Below are 18,012 nucleotides of genomic sequence, written 5' to 3'. Positions count from 1 at the left end.
TAGATGCTCGGGTGGCGCTGTGCCTGCGTTGTGCGTCTCTATACGAACACAATTGGTGTTCAGAGGAGGGAAGTCAGGCGGGGGAGCGTGATATCACTGCATGTAATCCTACGGGCTGGGGCGGCACCTGTCAGCAGGGAGTGTTGGGCGGGAGGAGTAGGCCGAAGGATCTACGTCCTCCCGGTGGGGGCTCCTTACTGGCAGGCGAGTCAGTAGGATACAACAGCAGTGATAACACACAAATGTGTGTGGGGAGGAATTCATTGGCAAAACAAAGAAGACTAAATTGGGGAGAACAAATTGTAAAAAGCACCCCAAAAAAAGAGATCTACCTTCGAGAAAACCACCACAACTTTTATGTAGGCTGCCAATTAGAATGGTGTAATGATTGAATAAGTGAGTAATGTAAACAATAATAAAAACCTAACAAAGAAAGTCAATAGTTTAATATGAATAATGTATACAGTGTTGTATTGTCTCTGTATTTATCTGTTCTTGTTGCTGTATCAGCCTCTATAATACAGAGGCTGGTGTAGCAACATGTAGATAAATAATGAAAGTGTACGCTCTATGAATAAGTAATTGAATTATTGCACTTGTATTGACTCTACATCAAGTGTAATCAGAGATCAGACATACTGAAGGGTAGCAGTATATAGTTCACATAGCAGCATACACATTCATATATAGGCTACATCCACTAGTATTATGTACTGTGTGTATATTATTCAAATGGTTGTAGTTCTGGTTATATCCCCTTTCCTGGGTTTTTGACCCAGAAAGGTTGAGAAATGAGCCTGTTGAAACACAGTATTTGCACAGACAGTCATAGTACCATTTATGTAGAAGGTGCAGAATTGAGGTGTGTGCGTGCGTTCGTGCCAAAGAGTAAATTCCGTTTTAAATGTCAAGAAATCAGGGAGACGTTCAGATCAGTGCTTGTTAGGGCTGAAGAAGTGCCGTGCGGTGTGATTGGCTGCGCAAGAGACTTGATTTAGGTCTGTTTAGGAGTATTTTCCTGTCTGAGGCAAACATAGCTTTCCCCTCATTAACAGCAAAGGTCTGGAAATGCAAATGGTCCTCTAGCCATAACGAGCTGCCTTAATGTGCTGCATCTGTATGTGTGCATAAACTATAAACAGCCGTTTGCGAGAACTGGAACATAGGCCATGTTTTCACTGACATTGACAACGCATGTGGGGGCGAGTAAAAGGCAGAAACCAGGCCATTACATGTTTGATGTGTTTGTTTACATGACTGCCATGGAGCTTGTTTTCAGTTCCTGCCTGCTATGTGTTAAATGATAGCTACATTTTTATTTTTGTTCTTTTTAAAATATTATCTCGTTTTATTACTGTGTTTAAATTTTAACGTGCTTTTACTGTGGGCCTCTAGGTTGAAACTGCCGCATTGGGTCTCTTAACGACTCAGGCCAGTGTTTTGTTCTAGTTGACTGCAGTTCCTTAATGCACTTTGGCTCAAAGTATACGTCGTCGACACCATTGCACGACGACGTACAAATCAGGTTTCAACCAGGGGAGCTTGGGTTGCGCAGTGGTGAAGTGCCTGCCCACCACCGCGGAGGTTGTGGGTTCGAATCCATCGTGGTGGATCCGGCTTTGTCGAGCATCTACTGTATTATACGAACACTGTTGACCCGTGTTCGGGGTAGGGAAGCAACGACTCCTAACCAGCTCAGTGGCCTTGTGATTAGAATGTCTGCCCTGAGACCATGAGGTTGGGTCATACCAAAGACTATAAAAATGGGACCCAATGCCTTCCTGCTTTTCTCTCAGCGTCAACAGGAGATAGGCTCCAACAGCCATGTGACTCCTTCGTCACATGGCTCGGCAAAGCTTACTTACTCCTACGGGCTGGGGTGGCACCTGTCTGTCAGCAGGGAGTGTTAGGCGGGAGGAGTAGGAGGATGAGTAGGACTAAGGCTCAACGTCCTCCCGGTGGGGGCTCCTCACTGGCAGGTGAGCCAGTAGGATACAACAGCGTGTGGGGAGGAATTAATTGGCATAACGACTAAATTGGGGAGAAAAATTGGTTTAAAAAAAACTGGTTTAAACTGCCACTGGGGATATGGCTGTCATTCCTGACATGGGCGTGTCAGCAGTATATTCCATTGACAGTGTGAAAGTGTGATTAATGACGGCAATATCTAACCGGCTTAAACAAATATGATATCCCTCTTCCCCTTTACGTAGAGAACCACATACACTGGATGGGGATAAAATGGTGAAATAAAATGCAATAGACGGCAATCCCTTTTTTTTGTGTCCTTTACCGCCAGCTGTACGGGTGCTGCTGCTGCTGTGTGTCCAACCTGCAATGAAAATCCATCGATACACATTAACGCTTAACGCCCACAAACTAGAGGCCATATGTGTTACGCTTTCTCATTGTGAACAGAATGAACTAAACGATGATTTATACTTCATTACACAACCCAAAGTATGTCATTCTGTTGTTGAGTGACACGTGTGGAAAGGTTTGTGCGATGAAGCATGAATTAGAAAAGCCAAATGTCAACCAATCAGTGGTGGAAAGTAACTAAGTACATTTACTTAAGTACAATTTTGAGATATTTGTACTTTACTTAAGTATTTCCAATTTCCAATACTTTCACTTCTGCTCCATTACATCTCAGAGGCAAATATTGTACTTTTACTCCACTACAATTATTTGAAAACCTTAGTTACCAGTTACTTTGCAGATATAAATTATTATATTATAAAGCATACATTGACCACTTTAGCCTTATTTTATACCTTGGCCATTTGAAAATAGCAGATCTACAAGCTCACAACGCGTCGCGATGCGACGCGTTGTGAGCTTGTAGATCGGCTATTTTCAAACATTTTAATACTTTTACTTTTGGTACTTTAAGTACATTTTGATACCAATACTTTTGTACTTTTATTCAAGTACATTTTGAATTCCGGACTTTCACTTGTAACAGAGTATTTCTACAATGCAGTATTGATACTTTTACTTAAGTAAGAAATGTGAGTACTTTTTCCACCACTGCAACCAATGCCCCTCTTACATCGTCTCTTGTCGGGTGGAAACCTCATATATGTCCAGAACTGTTACTTTTCAGGAGTCATATTCAAAAGTAGCAGATCTACAAGCTCTAAACGTGTCGCTTCGCACCGCGTTTAGAGCTTGATCTGCTACTTTTTATACTTTTGTGTGAAGCTGTAGTATATCAAGTATAGGGCATTGATTTTGGAAAAAACACTAAACGTTAAAATGTAGGGATAAGAGGTTTCTGCCTCCTGAGGAAGACAACATGCACGTTGAGGGATTTGTTTATCAGATCGTCGCTGTTGGGCAAAAACCCTGTATGTCCAAAACTGTTACTTTTTCAGGAAATGGGGAAAAAAAATAACCTGTGATCCAATGTAGTTATTATTTAGTCTCTTGTTAATTGGTTCAATATTCATAAAACCCACAGACACGCTTAAGCGCTTTCACTTCAAATGTTTTTCAAAGATAACAACAATAGCAGTTCTACAAGCTCAATGAATTGCACCGCAACGCGTTTTTGCTACTGTTTTTACTGACATTGTAGTGTGACTAAGTAATTTACGAAAAAATTAATAAATATGGAGATACAAGGTTTCCGCCCGACAGCAACGATATGCAGATCAGGTACAATATGCAGAATGTCAGACTAATCGGCATTCCCTCGCCCCTTGCCCTCACACTCCCACCTCATCCCTTAGCACGCCAATAAGTCTAAAAGTATAATTAATGTGTTTAGTCTCCTGCGATGCTGTTGCTGTAGCAACGCAGTCAACGAGCAATAACTCGGCGAGTTGCTCGCTACCCCAGGGGTGGAGGAGGAGCGGATGAAATATTTAGATCCCTTAGCCTCTGTGAGTGCCTGGTTTATACTCAAGTCGCTCGCCAATTTGTCTCACACTGAAAAATAGCGGATCTAAAAGCTCACGACATGTCGCGCCTGGGACGCATTGTGAGCTTGTAGATCGCCTATTTTGAGTGCGATACACCAGTGGTTCTCTAAGTGGGGGTCCACCCCACGGGGTCTCCAGCAAAATGTGTTAATATGGCTTCACAATCATTTTAACCACATTTTCTACTTTGGCTGTCCAAAAATAGCAGATATACAAGCAGATATACAAGCTCATATGCGCGTCATTTCATGCCGTGCTATGAGCTTGTACATCTGCTATTTTAGAAAAATCGTGAACATTTGTGCAAATTGAATATAATATATTCAAAGCAAAAATGTTTAACTCAAATCTTTGCTTCTGGAGGTCCCTTTTGAGAACCACTGCGATACACGGTGCACAGCTAAAGTATAAATCAGGCTTGAGCCTTAGAGAGCGGTGTGGCAACACTCCAGCGCCGCATAATGATTCCGAGCGCCGTGCCAACAGCCACTGTCGAGCTTTAATTGACACACCTCGTCTCACGTCTAGCGAGGATCCATGCCGCCGACTTAAGCCACCGCTGTTTTGTCTCTTTCTGAGTCAATAAACGGTCGGTGGATAGTGCTTTTTGAGCCCATAGATTTACACAATATCTTAAAGGCTTGTACAGTACATAGACAGAGTCAACAAACCGCCGCAGCGAGTGGTGGGGGTTCAGCTCAGTTCGGATTAAAAGTGAACCGTTAAAAAAAAAAAAAAATGTTACAAGCAACTGTGTGAGAAGGGATTGAAGAGGTGACACAGAACTTGCCAGACTGAGTTCACCAGGGAGGGAGGGCGTTGTTCCACAGTCAGCACTGATTATCAAGATTAATAAGCCTGATCGCAGTGTCTAGCAGGAGAATAGGGGATTATCATTTCACACATAAATCACTATCCCTTGTATAAGAAACTCTACTCATAAACCAGATGTCCAGTGCAGTACCAGGGCATTTCAAAGGCCCAGTCACTGATACCACGCAACCATATCACCACCACCATTTGTACCCAGGGTAGGTATCCTGAGCATGACTACTCTTTTTCAGCAAGGCCCTACACATTAAAACCTGGTACCTGGTAACTGCCCAGTACAACCACAGTCTTATACTGTTGGCCATTGAGCAGCTCCACTTCAGCGGTGTTGGGAAAGTGGTGGCCATTCGCTTCTCCATCCAGATTTTTCCTGCCAATGCGGGGAATTGAACAAGGAACCTTTTCGGTCGAGGTATAACTCGTTGTAAGGATAGCGCAATGCTCATGTGTCAGTCACACACCTGTGACTGGCACGGGTGTGTGCCGACAGGTCGCTCAAAACGAGAGTGATTACCAACAGAGGCATACTGGGGGATTTTGGCAAATCTTTTGGGGGCACTACCCACACGTTTAGCTGTGTTGCTGCCTCGTTGTAAAGGTGACTAATCAACGACAACAACGATATAAAACACAATACCAATTAGTATTATTGAAGGTGAGAAATAATGGACCACAATTTGAGGAGTTTATATGTTCAAAGAACCTCATCTCCCAATTAAATCAAAAACCAGGTTATCCTCTGCTCCTTCAGGCCGGCTACCAGATCACCCAGCAGCGTCGGCCCATTGCTGTGGACGGCTCACTGACCTACAGCCACCTGGGAGGCAAGAAGAGGAGCCAGGTCATCACCAAGTCTGTCCGCATCAAGCAGATCCAGCTGGAACAGGACAGCGGCAAGAGTCTGCACGACGACCACCGCAGCCAGACTCTCATAGACCTGAACAGAGCAGGTAACTGTTGTACCACCAATTTCACCCACCAACGTGAAGTTGAAGCTGAAGTTTGAGGGTAGGGCTGTCACAATTACAAAAATGTAAGATGACAATTAATTGCCATAGAAATAATTGCGATTAACGATTTAATTGTGTTTTTGGCATTGACCATTGGAACATAATAATGTAGGCATTGTGATCAAAAATTGCTTAATAACTTAAATATCTCTGCTGTCAGGCAGAAACCAGTGTCCAAAATATTAACTTTTTTAAAACTTTTTTTTTTTTTTTTTTTTAATATAAACGTTTTTAGAACGACACAATACTGCCTCATCAAAGTTGGTATGGTGACTTTTATACATTTGTCAGATACTTGAATGTGTCCTTATATTATCATCACTTTACCCAAGTACAGCTCAAGTGGAGTCAGGAGGTTTTTGACCATTAATGTGGAGATTGGGTTTTTTCCGTCTGACTTCCTCATTCTCATCAATGATGGACAAACCACTTAACTCCACAAGTTGGAGTTAGGTGGTTTGACTGACAGTTTGAGGATCCAATGGAGTTAGAAGCTTTAGTCAGAAGTGCTTTTTAATACTTTTCATTGGTTCAATATTTGTAAAACCCACACACGGACGTAAAGGGTGTTCAATAGCACACACAAAATGTTTGAAAATGTATGAACATTTTTCAACTTGGAAACAATTATGCAAAACAATCTCAAACAATTGCAATTAGGCTAGTTGAGCGCCTACAAAATATGAAGTTCCAAAAGAACACATTCAGAAGGTCAATCTTCAAAATATGTTCCAACAGGCTGGCATTAAAAAAAGCAGGCCGGAATATAATGTCCAGACAAAACAAAAGCAATGTTCCAATAGAGCACCAGCCCTGACAGCAAAGCAATGGTACAAAAAATTGGAAAGAAAGAAAAAAAGAAAGAATGAATGATAGTTTTTGTTTCCAATATAACCAGAATCTCCCAGGAAGGAGGAGGTACGTAAAAAACAAACTACGAGCTCACAACATTTTCGAAAATGTTTTAAAGTATACCGTCCCAGAGCTCAGGATTAGTACCACATCCTGAGCAGTGCCCAAATTAGCTTCTGAGAACCTTATCTGAAACCGAGCCGGAAAAAATTAAGAACCCGTGAAAATACCTTAAAGCATGGCTCACTTAACTCTTGCAGTGGGAAAGAGCGTGTGTGTGTGGGTAGGTGTGCGCGTGCGTCGACGGATGGTCTCAAAGTGACCAAGGGTCTTTGCGGGGTACCATTTTATTAATACTTTGGCAATCTAGCAGATCTACAAGCTCATAGCGCATCACTTTGTGCCGCACTAGCTTGTAGATCTACTACTTTTGAAAAATCGGCACAAAATATTTTCAGATGGGGGTAAAATACATATTCATGTGGGGGTTCCTTGGCGTGAAAATGTTTGAGAACCCCTGGCCTAGACGACTCGCCTCTGAGGAGAAAAGAAAACTAATCTCACCGGACACCTTCTTCCCTGCACTGTGCGTGTGTGTTCGTGTCAGGAGTGGGCCTGATGGAGCTGGTGATGGAGCCAGATATGAGCTGTGGGGAGGAGGCTGCGGCCGCTGTCAGAGAGCTGCAGCTCATCCTGCAGGCTCTGGGCACCTGTCAGGGCAACATGTCTGGTAGGAACACACACTCTGTTTGTTTAAACACTGCTCCATGTCTGCTTCTGTCTCTCTCCTTCTCTCTCCATCTCAGTTTGTCTTTCTGTCTGCTTCTCTCTCTCTCTCTCTCTCTCTCTCTCTCTCTCTCTCTCTCTCTCTCTCTCTCTCTCTCTCTCTCCTCCCTCCATTTGTCTGTCTCTCTCTCTCTCCATTTGTCTCTGTTTGTTTGTCTCTCCTGTCTTACTCAATGATCAAGAACTATTTTATTTGTCACTCCCTCATACGGGTACAAGCAGCAAAGTGTTGGATTGGTATGGAGCAAATACACTTATTATATCGTTGTTGTCGGGTAGAAACCTTGTATTTAAAAAACACTTTTAAAAAACATCATTGGTTAAATATTCATAAAACCCACAGACTGACTTAACCAACCAAAATACCGTAGGTAAAATAGCTGACCTACAAGCTCACAACACGTCGCTCATGCGAGGCATTGTGAGCTTGTAGATTGACTACTTTTACACAACACTATCATATGACGGAGTATAAAATAGGCCATTGATTTATGGGGGGGAAACGGTGAAATATGCTGATAAAAGGTTTCTACCAGACAGCATGGATTAAAGTTCTGATTTCAGTCATTTGGATTCCGTAGAAGTCAGCATGTCTTCTATGGAAGCATGACATGCACCGAAAATAGACTATCTACAAGCTTACAGTACATGTTGTAAGCTTGTAGATAGTCTATTTTCGGTTATTAGTTATTTTAAGATTATTTGAAGGGGTCAAACTAGCAGTAGAATGTTCAATCTTCTAGAAAATCCTAATGATCTCAGATATTTCATAAAAGCAAGCACCTGGCATTTTATTGGCTGTATGGCTACCAAAACACATAATTCTACCATTGTGCAAATTGTTTATGAAACACAGTGCTAGTGTGTGGGGGGCTACATTCACAAATCTCATATTAGGACAAAAGAAATTCAGTCGTGAGATTTTATCCATTATCTTTGAGACCACCGTCTCTCCATGCCACAGCGATGTTCTGATCTCTGCAGTGCTTGTGTTGCCTCTCATGCTGCATCTATATGCTCCTCAGAGGGACAGCTCAGAGTGGACGCCAACGTGTCCATCCACAGGCCAGGAGAACCTCTGGGCACCAGGACGGAGGTGAAGAACATCAACAGTGCCCGCTTCCTGTCCAAAGCTATAGGTCAGTGTTCTAGACTCGGGGTTCTTTAGTACCCCCTTTAATTTATTTATGAATCCAAGTGCCCCCCTTTACCCAACTTCTAAGGCTGGGCAATATATTGAGATTAGTGATATTGTGATACAAGTATAAGACTAGATATTGCCTGGGATTTTGGATATCGTAATATCACACAAGTGTTGTCTTTTCCTGGTTATAACCACCCATTAAGGCCTGTACTGAGACCGATTCTTTACAAATGCCTTCTAAATCAGTAGTTCTCAAACTTTTTAGTAATTCTTTTAAGATTTTTAAAAAATGTTCAAAAATAGCAGATACTGTATTTTTGAACGGCCAACGCAAAAATCTAAAATGACACGGATGCTTTCCCGGTTTTTATGGGTTAAAGGGATATTTCACTTAGTTTCAATTCAGTTTTTGAGTTTCTTGATTCAGTATTTAGATGTTTGATATGTAGGAAGGGGGTGTGTCTGATCAAATGAATGTCAAATATCTCAAATCTGCTGAATCAAGCAACTTAAAAACTGTCTGGGGTGCTCACAAAAGCCAGAGTATATGTTAAAAAAGACCCCAAACATGTTTTAAAGTGAAATATCCCTTTAAGCCCTGTTGTATACTTTAAAAGAAATCAAAAATAGCTTAAAGTAGCCACGTTGTAAGTTTGTAGAGCTTTTAATAGGGACTGCACTAAATCAGGCTTTAGGGCAGTCCCTACTAGAGCTTAGTACTGTAGCTAGATACTAAATTCTGTTGCACCACGACTATTAAATAATAGGCTATGTCCTAGCTAGTAGTGCTTAAAGTAATGTATAGTCGCATAAAATGATGCAAGAGTCAATCGATTGAATGAGTAAAGATATACTCATTCAATTAAGATATAGGCGTCAACACATTCACTCGACAATGATAACCCAGAAACATAATGGCTGCAGCTCTTCACCCATTTCCAACCTTATTATATCTTCATATAATTGGTTCTCAGTAAAGCTCATTGTAAGATGGTCTACTTGCTCTGTGTCTCAGAGCTGGGCTGTGGACTTTTGTTGTTTTCTTTTCTTTTCTTGTTCTTTTTCAATTATATGGTATGCAGTAGCAAGTAGACAGAAATGGTCCTCATTTTTTTATCATTATTGTTTTTTATAAATGTATGAATTAACTTGACATCAATATGACTATTTACTGATTGTAGTTTTATGGTTCACAATTTAGAATGTATATCTTATTCAGTGACTTTAACCCTTTAAGACCGGGAACGCATCTGTGTCATTTTTAGATTTGAGCTAAAAAGCATTATTTTACACTTTGGCTATTCAAAAATAGCAGATATACAAGCTCGTAGCGCTGCACCAAGCGTGCTATGAGCTTGTAGATCTGCTATTTTTGAAAAAATGTGGAAAATATGTGCAAATCTTTGAATATATATTCTTTCAAGCGAACATTTTTAACTCAAATCTTTGCTTCTGGGGGTCCCTGAAACAAAATACTTTGAGATGGGGGTCCGCGGCCAAATACATATCATTCTTGGGGTCCTTGACATGAAAAGGTTGGAGCACCACTGATATTATAGCAGCATTACGTTTTTCAGAAAACTGTTTGGATTTAGAAGACATTTGTAGAATCTGCCTCAGGTCTTAATAGGTCTTAAATAAACGTTAGGCTTGGGCTGTCATTATTTGAATAACCCGTAAAAAAAAAAAGAACGATTCGAAATGTGAACATATTTTATTCAGTCTTAACAAATCATCTAGTTCATGAGGGATGTATTTGTACATTGGACTATCTAATGGTGGAGGAGTGAGCGCATGTAGTGGGGAATGGTTTGGCTCTATTTACATAAAACTATTCTGGGTTATATGGCCTAACTATTACACCCTCTTGCATCACATTATCAAGGTCAGGCCCGTCTTGCTCATCCTGTGGGACTTCTTCATACTGTAAATGTTAGCATAACCATAAATATCCAATGCATGTAATCTGTCTCACAACGTGCGTTGGCGCGGATGGAGTCGTTCATTATTTTCAATGAATGTGTTGAAGTAAAAGTTGCAGGGAGACTTTAGTGCTGCTTAAGAAGTTGTGTAAATATTGAGCTGTTACTTACAGCTATGTTATAACTAATTTGTGTGGTGCTAAACTTGTATTTTACATTATCAGTTGGGGGGTCCGCGGCCAAATACGTATCATTTTGGGGGTCCTGTACACAAAAAGGTTTGAGAACCACTGATTTAGAAGGCATTTGTAGAATCGGCCTCAGGTCCTTAATGGGTTAAAATAGGTGTGTGCGTGCGTGCGTGCGTGCGTGCGTACGTGTGTGTGTGTGTGTGTGTGTACGCGTAGAAGTGTGGCAGTTATTTAGGGAGTGTGTATTGAACACTGTTCCAACCCATTGGGTCTTAAGCTGGTTGAGTGAACACACAAGGCAAGGATCAAGAAACAGACACACAACGCAGTAGGCAATGAGCTTGCACTGTTTGACGTTCACACTGTCTCACTGGGAAACAATCGCTTGGCGGAAGACCCACAGGCTGATGGGTAATTATGCGTGCGCTACGAGTCAAACTGGGGGAGTCAAAGATAAGACGCACTGGCACAGCCAAAGAGACGTAACAAACACACGCACACACTCACAAATACTGTCTATAATCTGTCTGAGTCTATTTGAATCGTCTTCCAGCCATTGCACCGAAGTGAACCAAAAACGACTTTTGTATAAACTTTTGAGGTTCTTTTTGACTTTTTCTTTTTTTTTTTACTTTGTGACATTCTTTGAACCTGACCTACCTGCCTCAGTTGGAATATGTAGTTTTTATTCTATTTTATTATTATTTTAGTTCTTTTAACTTAACTTAACTTAACAAGAAGGAGAAGCTTTATAAAGAGACCCCAAGGCAGGGAGGTTAGTTAGTTTTGACAGTAACCGGCGAGGCGTAGAGTTACGATTATGGCTGACATAATTCAGACAGAACTCTGCGCCCGGCGAATTACCATCGGTACAGATACTCATTCAAAAGGCATGGATTTGCTGTCAACACTCATCTGAGAGTTTCATTCCAGGGCCGGCGAACAAGCCCCAAAAACTGGCTTTTTAACAGTACATTCAGGTTCAACAGAAGTGTGTTTAAAACCTGGTCTGACATCTCACAATGCTTCGTTCACATTATTTATTGATGATGTTCTGTCAAAGTCGAGCGGGCGTGCTGCTGAAACGGTATTTAAGAGTCAAAGATGAAAGCATCATTTATCACAGTGTTAAAAAGCCAGCGGCAGCCAGTCAGAGACTCGCGGCGTGCCAGCGTGTCCCAGCAGATGTTTGATATCCACCACAGAAGCCTGTGTGTACATACTGTAAGTGCTAGTGGACATTTTGCGTAGTAGTGTTAATTTTGTTGTTGACTGAAACTATGACGATAAAATGTTGGTCGACTACCTATTTTCAATGACGATAACGAAATAAAAACTAAGCTATGATGACTAAAACTAGGGATGTCCGATATTATCGGCCGATATTAGCATAAAAATGTGAATGGAAAATATCGGTAAAAAAACGTTTTTTTTAAATAAGTTACAGGAGTTCTTACTGTATGGTGTGTGGCATATGAAATGTGAGCTTACCATAATCACAGTAATCCTTAATCATATTCCATTATATTCAAGGGCTTTTGGAGAGAAATGAGACAGACTCAAGTCACTTTCAGAGCACTGCAGAGGGCAGGTGTGTGTGTCTGTGTCCAGCTGACACTCGTTGACACTCGTTAATGTTATAGGCATCAATGTCAAATAGGCCAACATCTAATCTAAGATTAGTGGGTCTCAGGACCCACTTTATTGAAAACCTAACAACATCACTGTATTATATTAGATGTATTAGATATTATATTGATATTATAGCTTTTATTTGATTAGATATGTGATGTTGTTACCTGACAATTAGTTGATTTTTGGTGAAAAAGCCCTCATATATCGGTATCGGAAATTAGGAGTCGGACAATATCGGTATATCGGATATAGTTAAAAAAGTCAATATCGAACATCCCTAACTAAAACTATTGACAATTTTGTCAACAAACAAAAACTGTATTAGCTGTATTAACACATTTTGCTGAGGACCCCACTTTTGAACCAATGCCCTATATGCTATGTCACTATATAAACCGTGACTTCATCTGTGTGTCAACAGACTATGAGATCCAGAGACAGATGGGCGTCCTGCAGAGTGGGGGTACAGTTCTGAACGAGACCCGAGCCTTTGACTCCAAATCCGGGTAAGAGAACCAGAGAACCAGAGACCCTTACACCCTGCTGTTATTAACAAAATGACAATGAACCCTTTTCATGTACTTTCACGTCTACCAACAGACTGTACACATAAACATCACACAGGAAACATCTACAACAAAGAAAAGTAGGGGCGGCATTTGTACAGTAGATATCCTTCAAAACAAAAACAATTTGAACAAACAAGGCACGAAACTAGATTAACCCAGTGAAAGGCTCAAGAGACAGAAGTCAGATCAAAAGTGTGCGTAATTAAAACATGACATCAAAGCCACAACGTGGCTCCACCGGCCCAACAGCCTGTCTCTGCCTGGGATGGCTGCCTGCAATATTAGCGGCTTTATTCCCATGCCAGGCACAGAGACCAGCCATCTCAGTAATTATGATGAATATGGCCATTTGGATGCTGGCGTTGTCATCCTGGGTTGTCTATGAGCTCTCTGTGTGTGTGCGTGCATGTGTGTTAGTGAGTTTGTGTGTACTATATTACTATACTTGTGAGGCCCAAATGTCCCCTCACGTATAGTAGGGCTGGTAAATTAATATTCGAATATTCCTCAGATATCGGGTAGAAAAATGTATTTGAATATAAAAAATAGTATTCGATAATATTCAATATTTTGTTAAGGTTTATTTGACAGGGACAATACAAAAAACAATGTATCAAGTTATAAAAATAAACAAAATATATCTTTTATTGGATCCGAGCACTTGATAGATTGTTAATATATATAATAATAACGATATTAATAATATTCGAATCCATTCGATATTCGGGCCATTTTTTAAGACAACTATTCAAATTTCATTTCTGAGGAATGTTAACAGCCCTAACGTATAGTAGAATTTATAGAAGAACATTGTGAAGACCATTTTCCTGGTCCTCAAGTAGGAAAAGATTCAGGTTGGGGTTAGGAATAAGGCCGTTAGAGGTTAGGTTTAGGGGCTTTGGGTTAGAGAGGTATGCTGATTTATTTATACTGGCTTTGGGTTTAGGGAGAAAAATGGCAATTTGAAAATAAATATATATATATATGTATTTCATAAAATCACTATAAACTTTGATGTTCTCACAAGTATAGTAATACACACGCGTGTGTGTGTGTGTGTGTGTGTGTGTGTGTGTGTGTGTGTGTGTGTGTGTGTGTGTGTGTGTGTGTGTGTGTGTGTGTGTGTGTGTGTGTGTGTGTGTGTGTGTGTGTGTGTGTGTGTGTGTGTGTGTGTGTATATGTGTGTGTTCATACCTGAGTGATACTCTGGAAGCTCACCAGTCTTCCAAATGACAGTGAGCCTCTCTCACCATCACCTCTGCCTCCACCCTCTGCCTTCCCATGAGGCCTTGCGGTGCTTTGCCCCGAGGCACCTGGTTGGCGCGGCGCTGGAGAAGGTGGCGAGGTGTCTCTGCCTGGCTGGCTCTCGCTCTGTCCCCGGGGAGAGAGAGAGAGAGAGAGAGACATGCATGGTGGCAGTGCTGTGACTTGTCACCCCTCCTCGCATATAGACAGGATGTGACTGGAAAGGCATCGTTCTCACCACCACCACCACCACCCGCCAACTACGGCAACTGTTGTAGCATGTAATATTTAACCCATTCAATCTGGGAACATTTCAGATTTTTAGCTATAACCATTATTTTATACTTTTGGCTATCCAAAAATAGCAGATATACAAGCTCATAGCGCTATGAGCTTGTAGATAATTTTTGTGCAAATCTTTGAATATATATATTTATTTTTAAAGTGAACATTTTAACTCAAATCTTTGCTTCTGGGGATTCTACAAATGTCTTCTAAATTCTAACAGTTTTTTTTATATCAGTTCAATTTGAGTTAAACATCTACAAGCTCATATCGCAGCACTCGTGCCATGCTATGAGCTTGTACATGTATATCTGCTATTTTTGAGCCAAAGAAATCTTAAAATGTCACAGATGAGGGGGCACGGTTGCGCAGTCAGTCGGTAGCGCTGTTACTTCACAGCTAGAAGGTCCTGGGTTCGATTTCCGCCGGGGACGCTGTGGGCGCTGGAGGTGTGGTGTGTTCTTTCCTCCGCGTCATTAGTGCCCATACCCTAGTGTGGAGTTTGCATGTTCTCCCCGTGTCCCCTTGGGTAGGTGCCCTCACAAAAAAACATGCAGTATTCCTGGTCTCTATACTGCCTCCCCCTGGTCAGCCGGTGCGCCTGATGGAGGGGAAAGGAACATGTTGGAATAAAGTGTTCCTTCCACGCGCACGTCCAACCGGGGAAACTCCCCCCTGTCAAGTGATAAGAAGCGGCCTGCTCACTCCTCATGCATTGAAGGAAGCATGAGCTCAGTTCGGGGCTCTCCCCAGGCTGGCAGAGGGAGAGTAGCGCCCAGGATTACAGCTTAGGCAACATATTAGGTTATAATTATTAACCCATTCCCCTATTTGTAACTATACCTTTCAAGACGGGAACCGCTTTTAGGGTTGTTGTTGTTGTTGTTGTTGCTATGTACAGTATATAGCAACATAAATGTTTTGTAATTTTTTAATATATATTTGAAGTTTTTCAGAAAACTTAGGTTAGGATTTAGAAGGCGTTTTTAGAATTGGCCTCAGGTCTAAATGGGTTAATACAGACAATAAAATCAACACACACCATAGACTCACAGGTAGTTGCGATAAAAGTCTTACATATACTGTAGTTTACCAATGTACAGAAAAATGTGTATCAACTAATGAAGTTTATTTGTGCAGTGCTTTCTTTATCAACACAGGTTACAATTAAGTGCATACAATAAAGAAGGAACATCAAGGATAATACGTCCTCATAATAAACTGTATATTGTCTTGCAGCCAGACCATCCCCATGAGAGACAAGGAGGGACTTCAGGACTACAGGTGAGAGTTATTTTTATACATGTGTACTCCAGGTACAGTGCAAAATCTGGATCAGCATTGGACCCAAAAATCTGGCATCGGCCGGCTGGGCTCTGCTTTGGAGAAAAAGCTTCCACTTTACATTTCTTCGCTGTCAGGCAGAAACCTCTTATCTCCATATTTTAACTGTTTGTGTTTTTTTATAAATTAATACCCTAGTTGATCATACTACAGCGTCACACAAAAGTATCAAAAATAGCAGATCTGTAAGCTCGAAACGCGGTGCGAAGCGACGCGTTTTGAGCTTGACGATCTGCTACTTTTGCAGTTTTTTCATTTGAATTCTGAAAAGTAGCAGTTGTGGACATATAAGGTTTCCACCCGACAGAGACGATTTCCTCCCATCAGCAAGCAACAAAGTAATCTTTCCAAGCCTCCCAACGTCTTCCGCAAATTCATCGACCCGCTAACGTAATTGGATTTGTCTAAAAACGACTTCCCACACCATCTCTCATCTGTTAGACAGTCAAATGTTGTTTTTCTCTCTAATGATGGGGAATAGAAGATTTATCATCAACCCTGATTCAATAATTCACATAATGTTATATTGGGATATAATCGGTGAATATGAAGGGAAGCTAGCGAACCGTGATGCCAATCAAACGTGAACATGGACTGAAAATGCTCCATTGAATTGAAAGGAGTGACTGTCTTACTGTAGCACTAATATAGACCAAGAGAAGACTTCATTATGGGCCTTGTGTTATCACCTGCTCAGTCATACGGCCTGTCTGGCCTTGCAATAAAATACGATGTAGATGCATGCATATGTGCATGCGTGTTTGTGGACGTGCAATTAAGTAGTGGTCCGATCTATGAGCTCACTGTGCTTGTAGATCGGTTAATCGATTCATTGATATATATTTTCTTTTAAAATATATATATATTTTTTAAAAACCTGCTTCTCAGTCTTTCGATTAATCAAATAAGTAATCGATTGAATAATCACTAAGACAAAAATGGATTGCTGCTCCCCTACAGTTAAAGTCACACAGAGTTCACACGTCCATATTGTATTTTTCTCGCCCCCAAACATTTCCATAAAAGAGTTTTATAGTACCTCAAACTTGGCTCCGTCTTTGCCCTAATGTAGAATTCCAGGATCTATTAACTATGCCAATATGCCACGCCTGTAAACAACCGCTCATTAATGCTATATTTGGAAGTGCACAGGACTTGGGAAGCCCCGCCCAGCCTGCCTTGCGATTGGCTGAATGCAAGAACGAGAAAACAAGGTCTGGTGGCGTGCCTCGCTAATCATTAGACTGCCAACCCCAATCTCCTGGGATCGAATCCTGCTGCCACCACTATTTTTCCAACAACCGCAGTAAATGTTAGTTTTTGACCACGACGGAGGCGTGCAGTCTCAGGCGAACATTAGCCATGAGAGGCACCGCCGAGCGAAGTTCGCTTGAGCCGACTCAGCACTGTTCGAGTTATGTCCTGATAGGCACAGAATCGTAAATCATGTTTTGGCCTGAAGGTTTGCCCAATTGCCTCTCAAAGTGACTACTGGCCAATCACAGCGCGTCTTTTCCAGATCCCAAGACCTGTGCGCTCATGCTAATATGCCACGCCCCTGGAATTAACATGCAGAAATGTTAATCCCCCCCCCCCCCCAAAAAAAAGAAACACCACCCTCTCATCAATAATATTAGACTATTAGACTATGCCATGTTATCAGCACTCAACATTTTAAATATAAATGAATTGCAATGTCAATATAGTAACCTCGTTTTGCCATAATGTTAAAATGCTGTTCTCAGCAGCACATTTTGAAGGTCTAAATCCATATTTATGCTTTAGAGAAATGCAGAGTGCCAAAACCCACCAGGATCCACAAACAAAACATGATATTGTGTGGAGTGCATCTTTAAGCTATCAGAAGGTGATCGTGCCCTCAGTTGTAGACTGAAGTATGCTGGACAGCAGCAGACTGGCAAGCCGGCTTATGGAGAGACAAATGATATAGTAGAACGATACAGACATGGCGAGCTACAAGGTTATCTTTACTGCTGATAAAACTCACAGGTTATTTTCTGTTGCTTTGCGAGAGTTCCTCTCTTCTCTCACTCTATTTCTCTTTACTCATTTTTCTGTTTCCATTTCTCTCTCTAACACACTCTGACTGTCTTGTCTGCCTTTTTTCTCAACATATTTCCTTTTCTCACCTTACCAATTTCTCTCCCTTTCTCTCTTTTCCCTCTCCCTCCACTCTGCTTATCTCACTTTCTCCTTTTCTTCCCTTTCCACTTTGTCTCCCTTCCTTCTCTTTCTCAGAATCGTTATT

At 41.3% G+C, this 18,012-nt stretch overlaps 1 protein-coding gene across 1 annotated transcript in view; it reads left to right on the top strand.

Annotated features, from left to right (window-relative positions):
- Positions 1-18,012, top strand: part of LOC311063568 (glutamyl-tRNA(Gln) amidotransferase subunit B, mitochondrial-like) — a 33,361-nt gene that overhangs the window by 7,555 nt on the left and 7,794 nt on the right. Inside the window, exons 4-8 of the mRNA XM_084083061.1 lie at positions 5,512-5,710; positions 7,230-7,352; positions 8,434-8,547; positions 12,722-12,806; positions 15,639-15,683. Of these exons, the coding sequence (XP_083939187.1) occupies positions 5,512-5,710; positions 7,230-7,352; positions 8,434-8,547; positions 12,722-12,806; positions 15,639-15,683 (566 nt within the window). The remainder of the gene's footprint in view (positions 1-5,511; positions 5,711-7,229; positions 7,353-8,433; positions 8,548-12,721; positions 12,807-15,638; positions 15,684-18,012) is intronic.

The sequence above is a fragment of the Gymnoscopelus microlampas genome (assembly GCF_963454915.1).
Source record: "Gymnoscopelus microlampas genome assembly, chromosome: 2".
Lineage (NCBI taxonomy): Eukaryota > Metazoa > Chordata > Actinopteri > Myctophiformes > Myctophidae > Gymnoscopelus > Gymnoscopelus microlampas.
The sequence above is the reverse complement of the archived record's forward strand: the minus strand, read 5'-3'. Positions and strand labels throughout refer to the sequence as shown.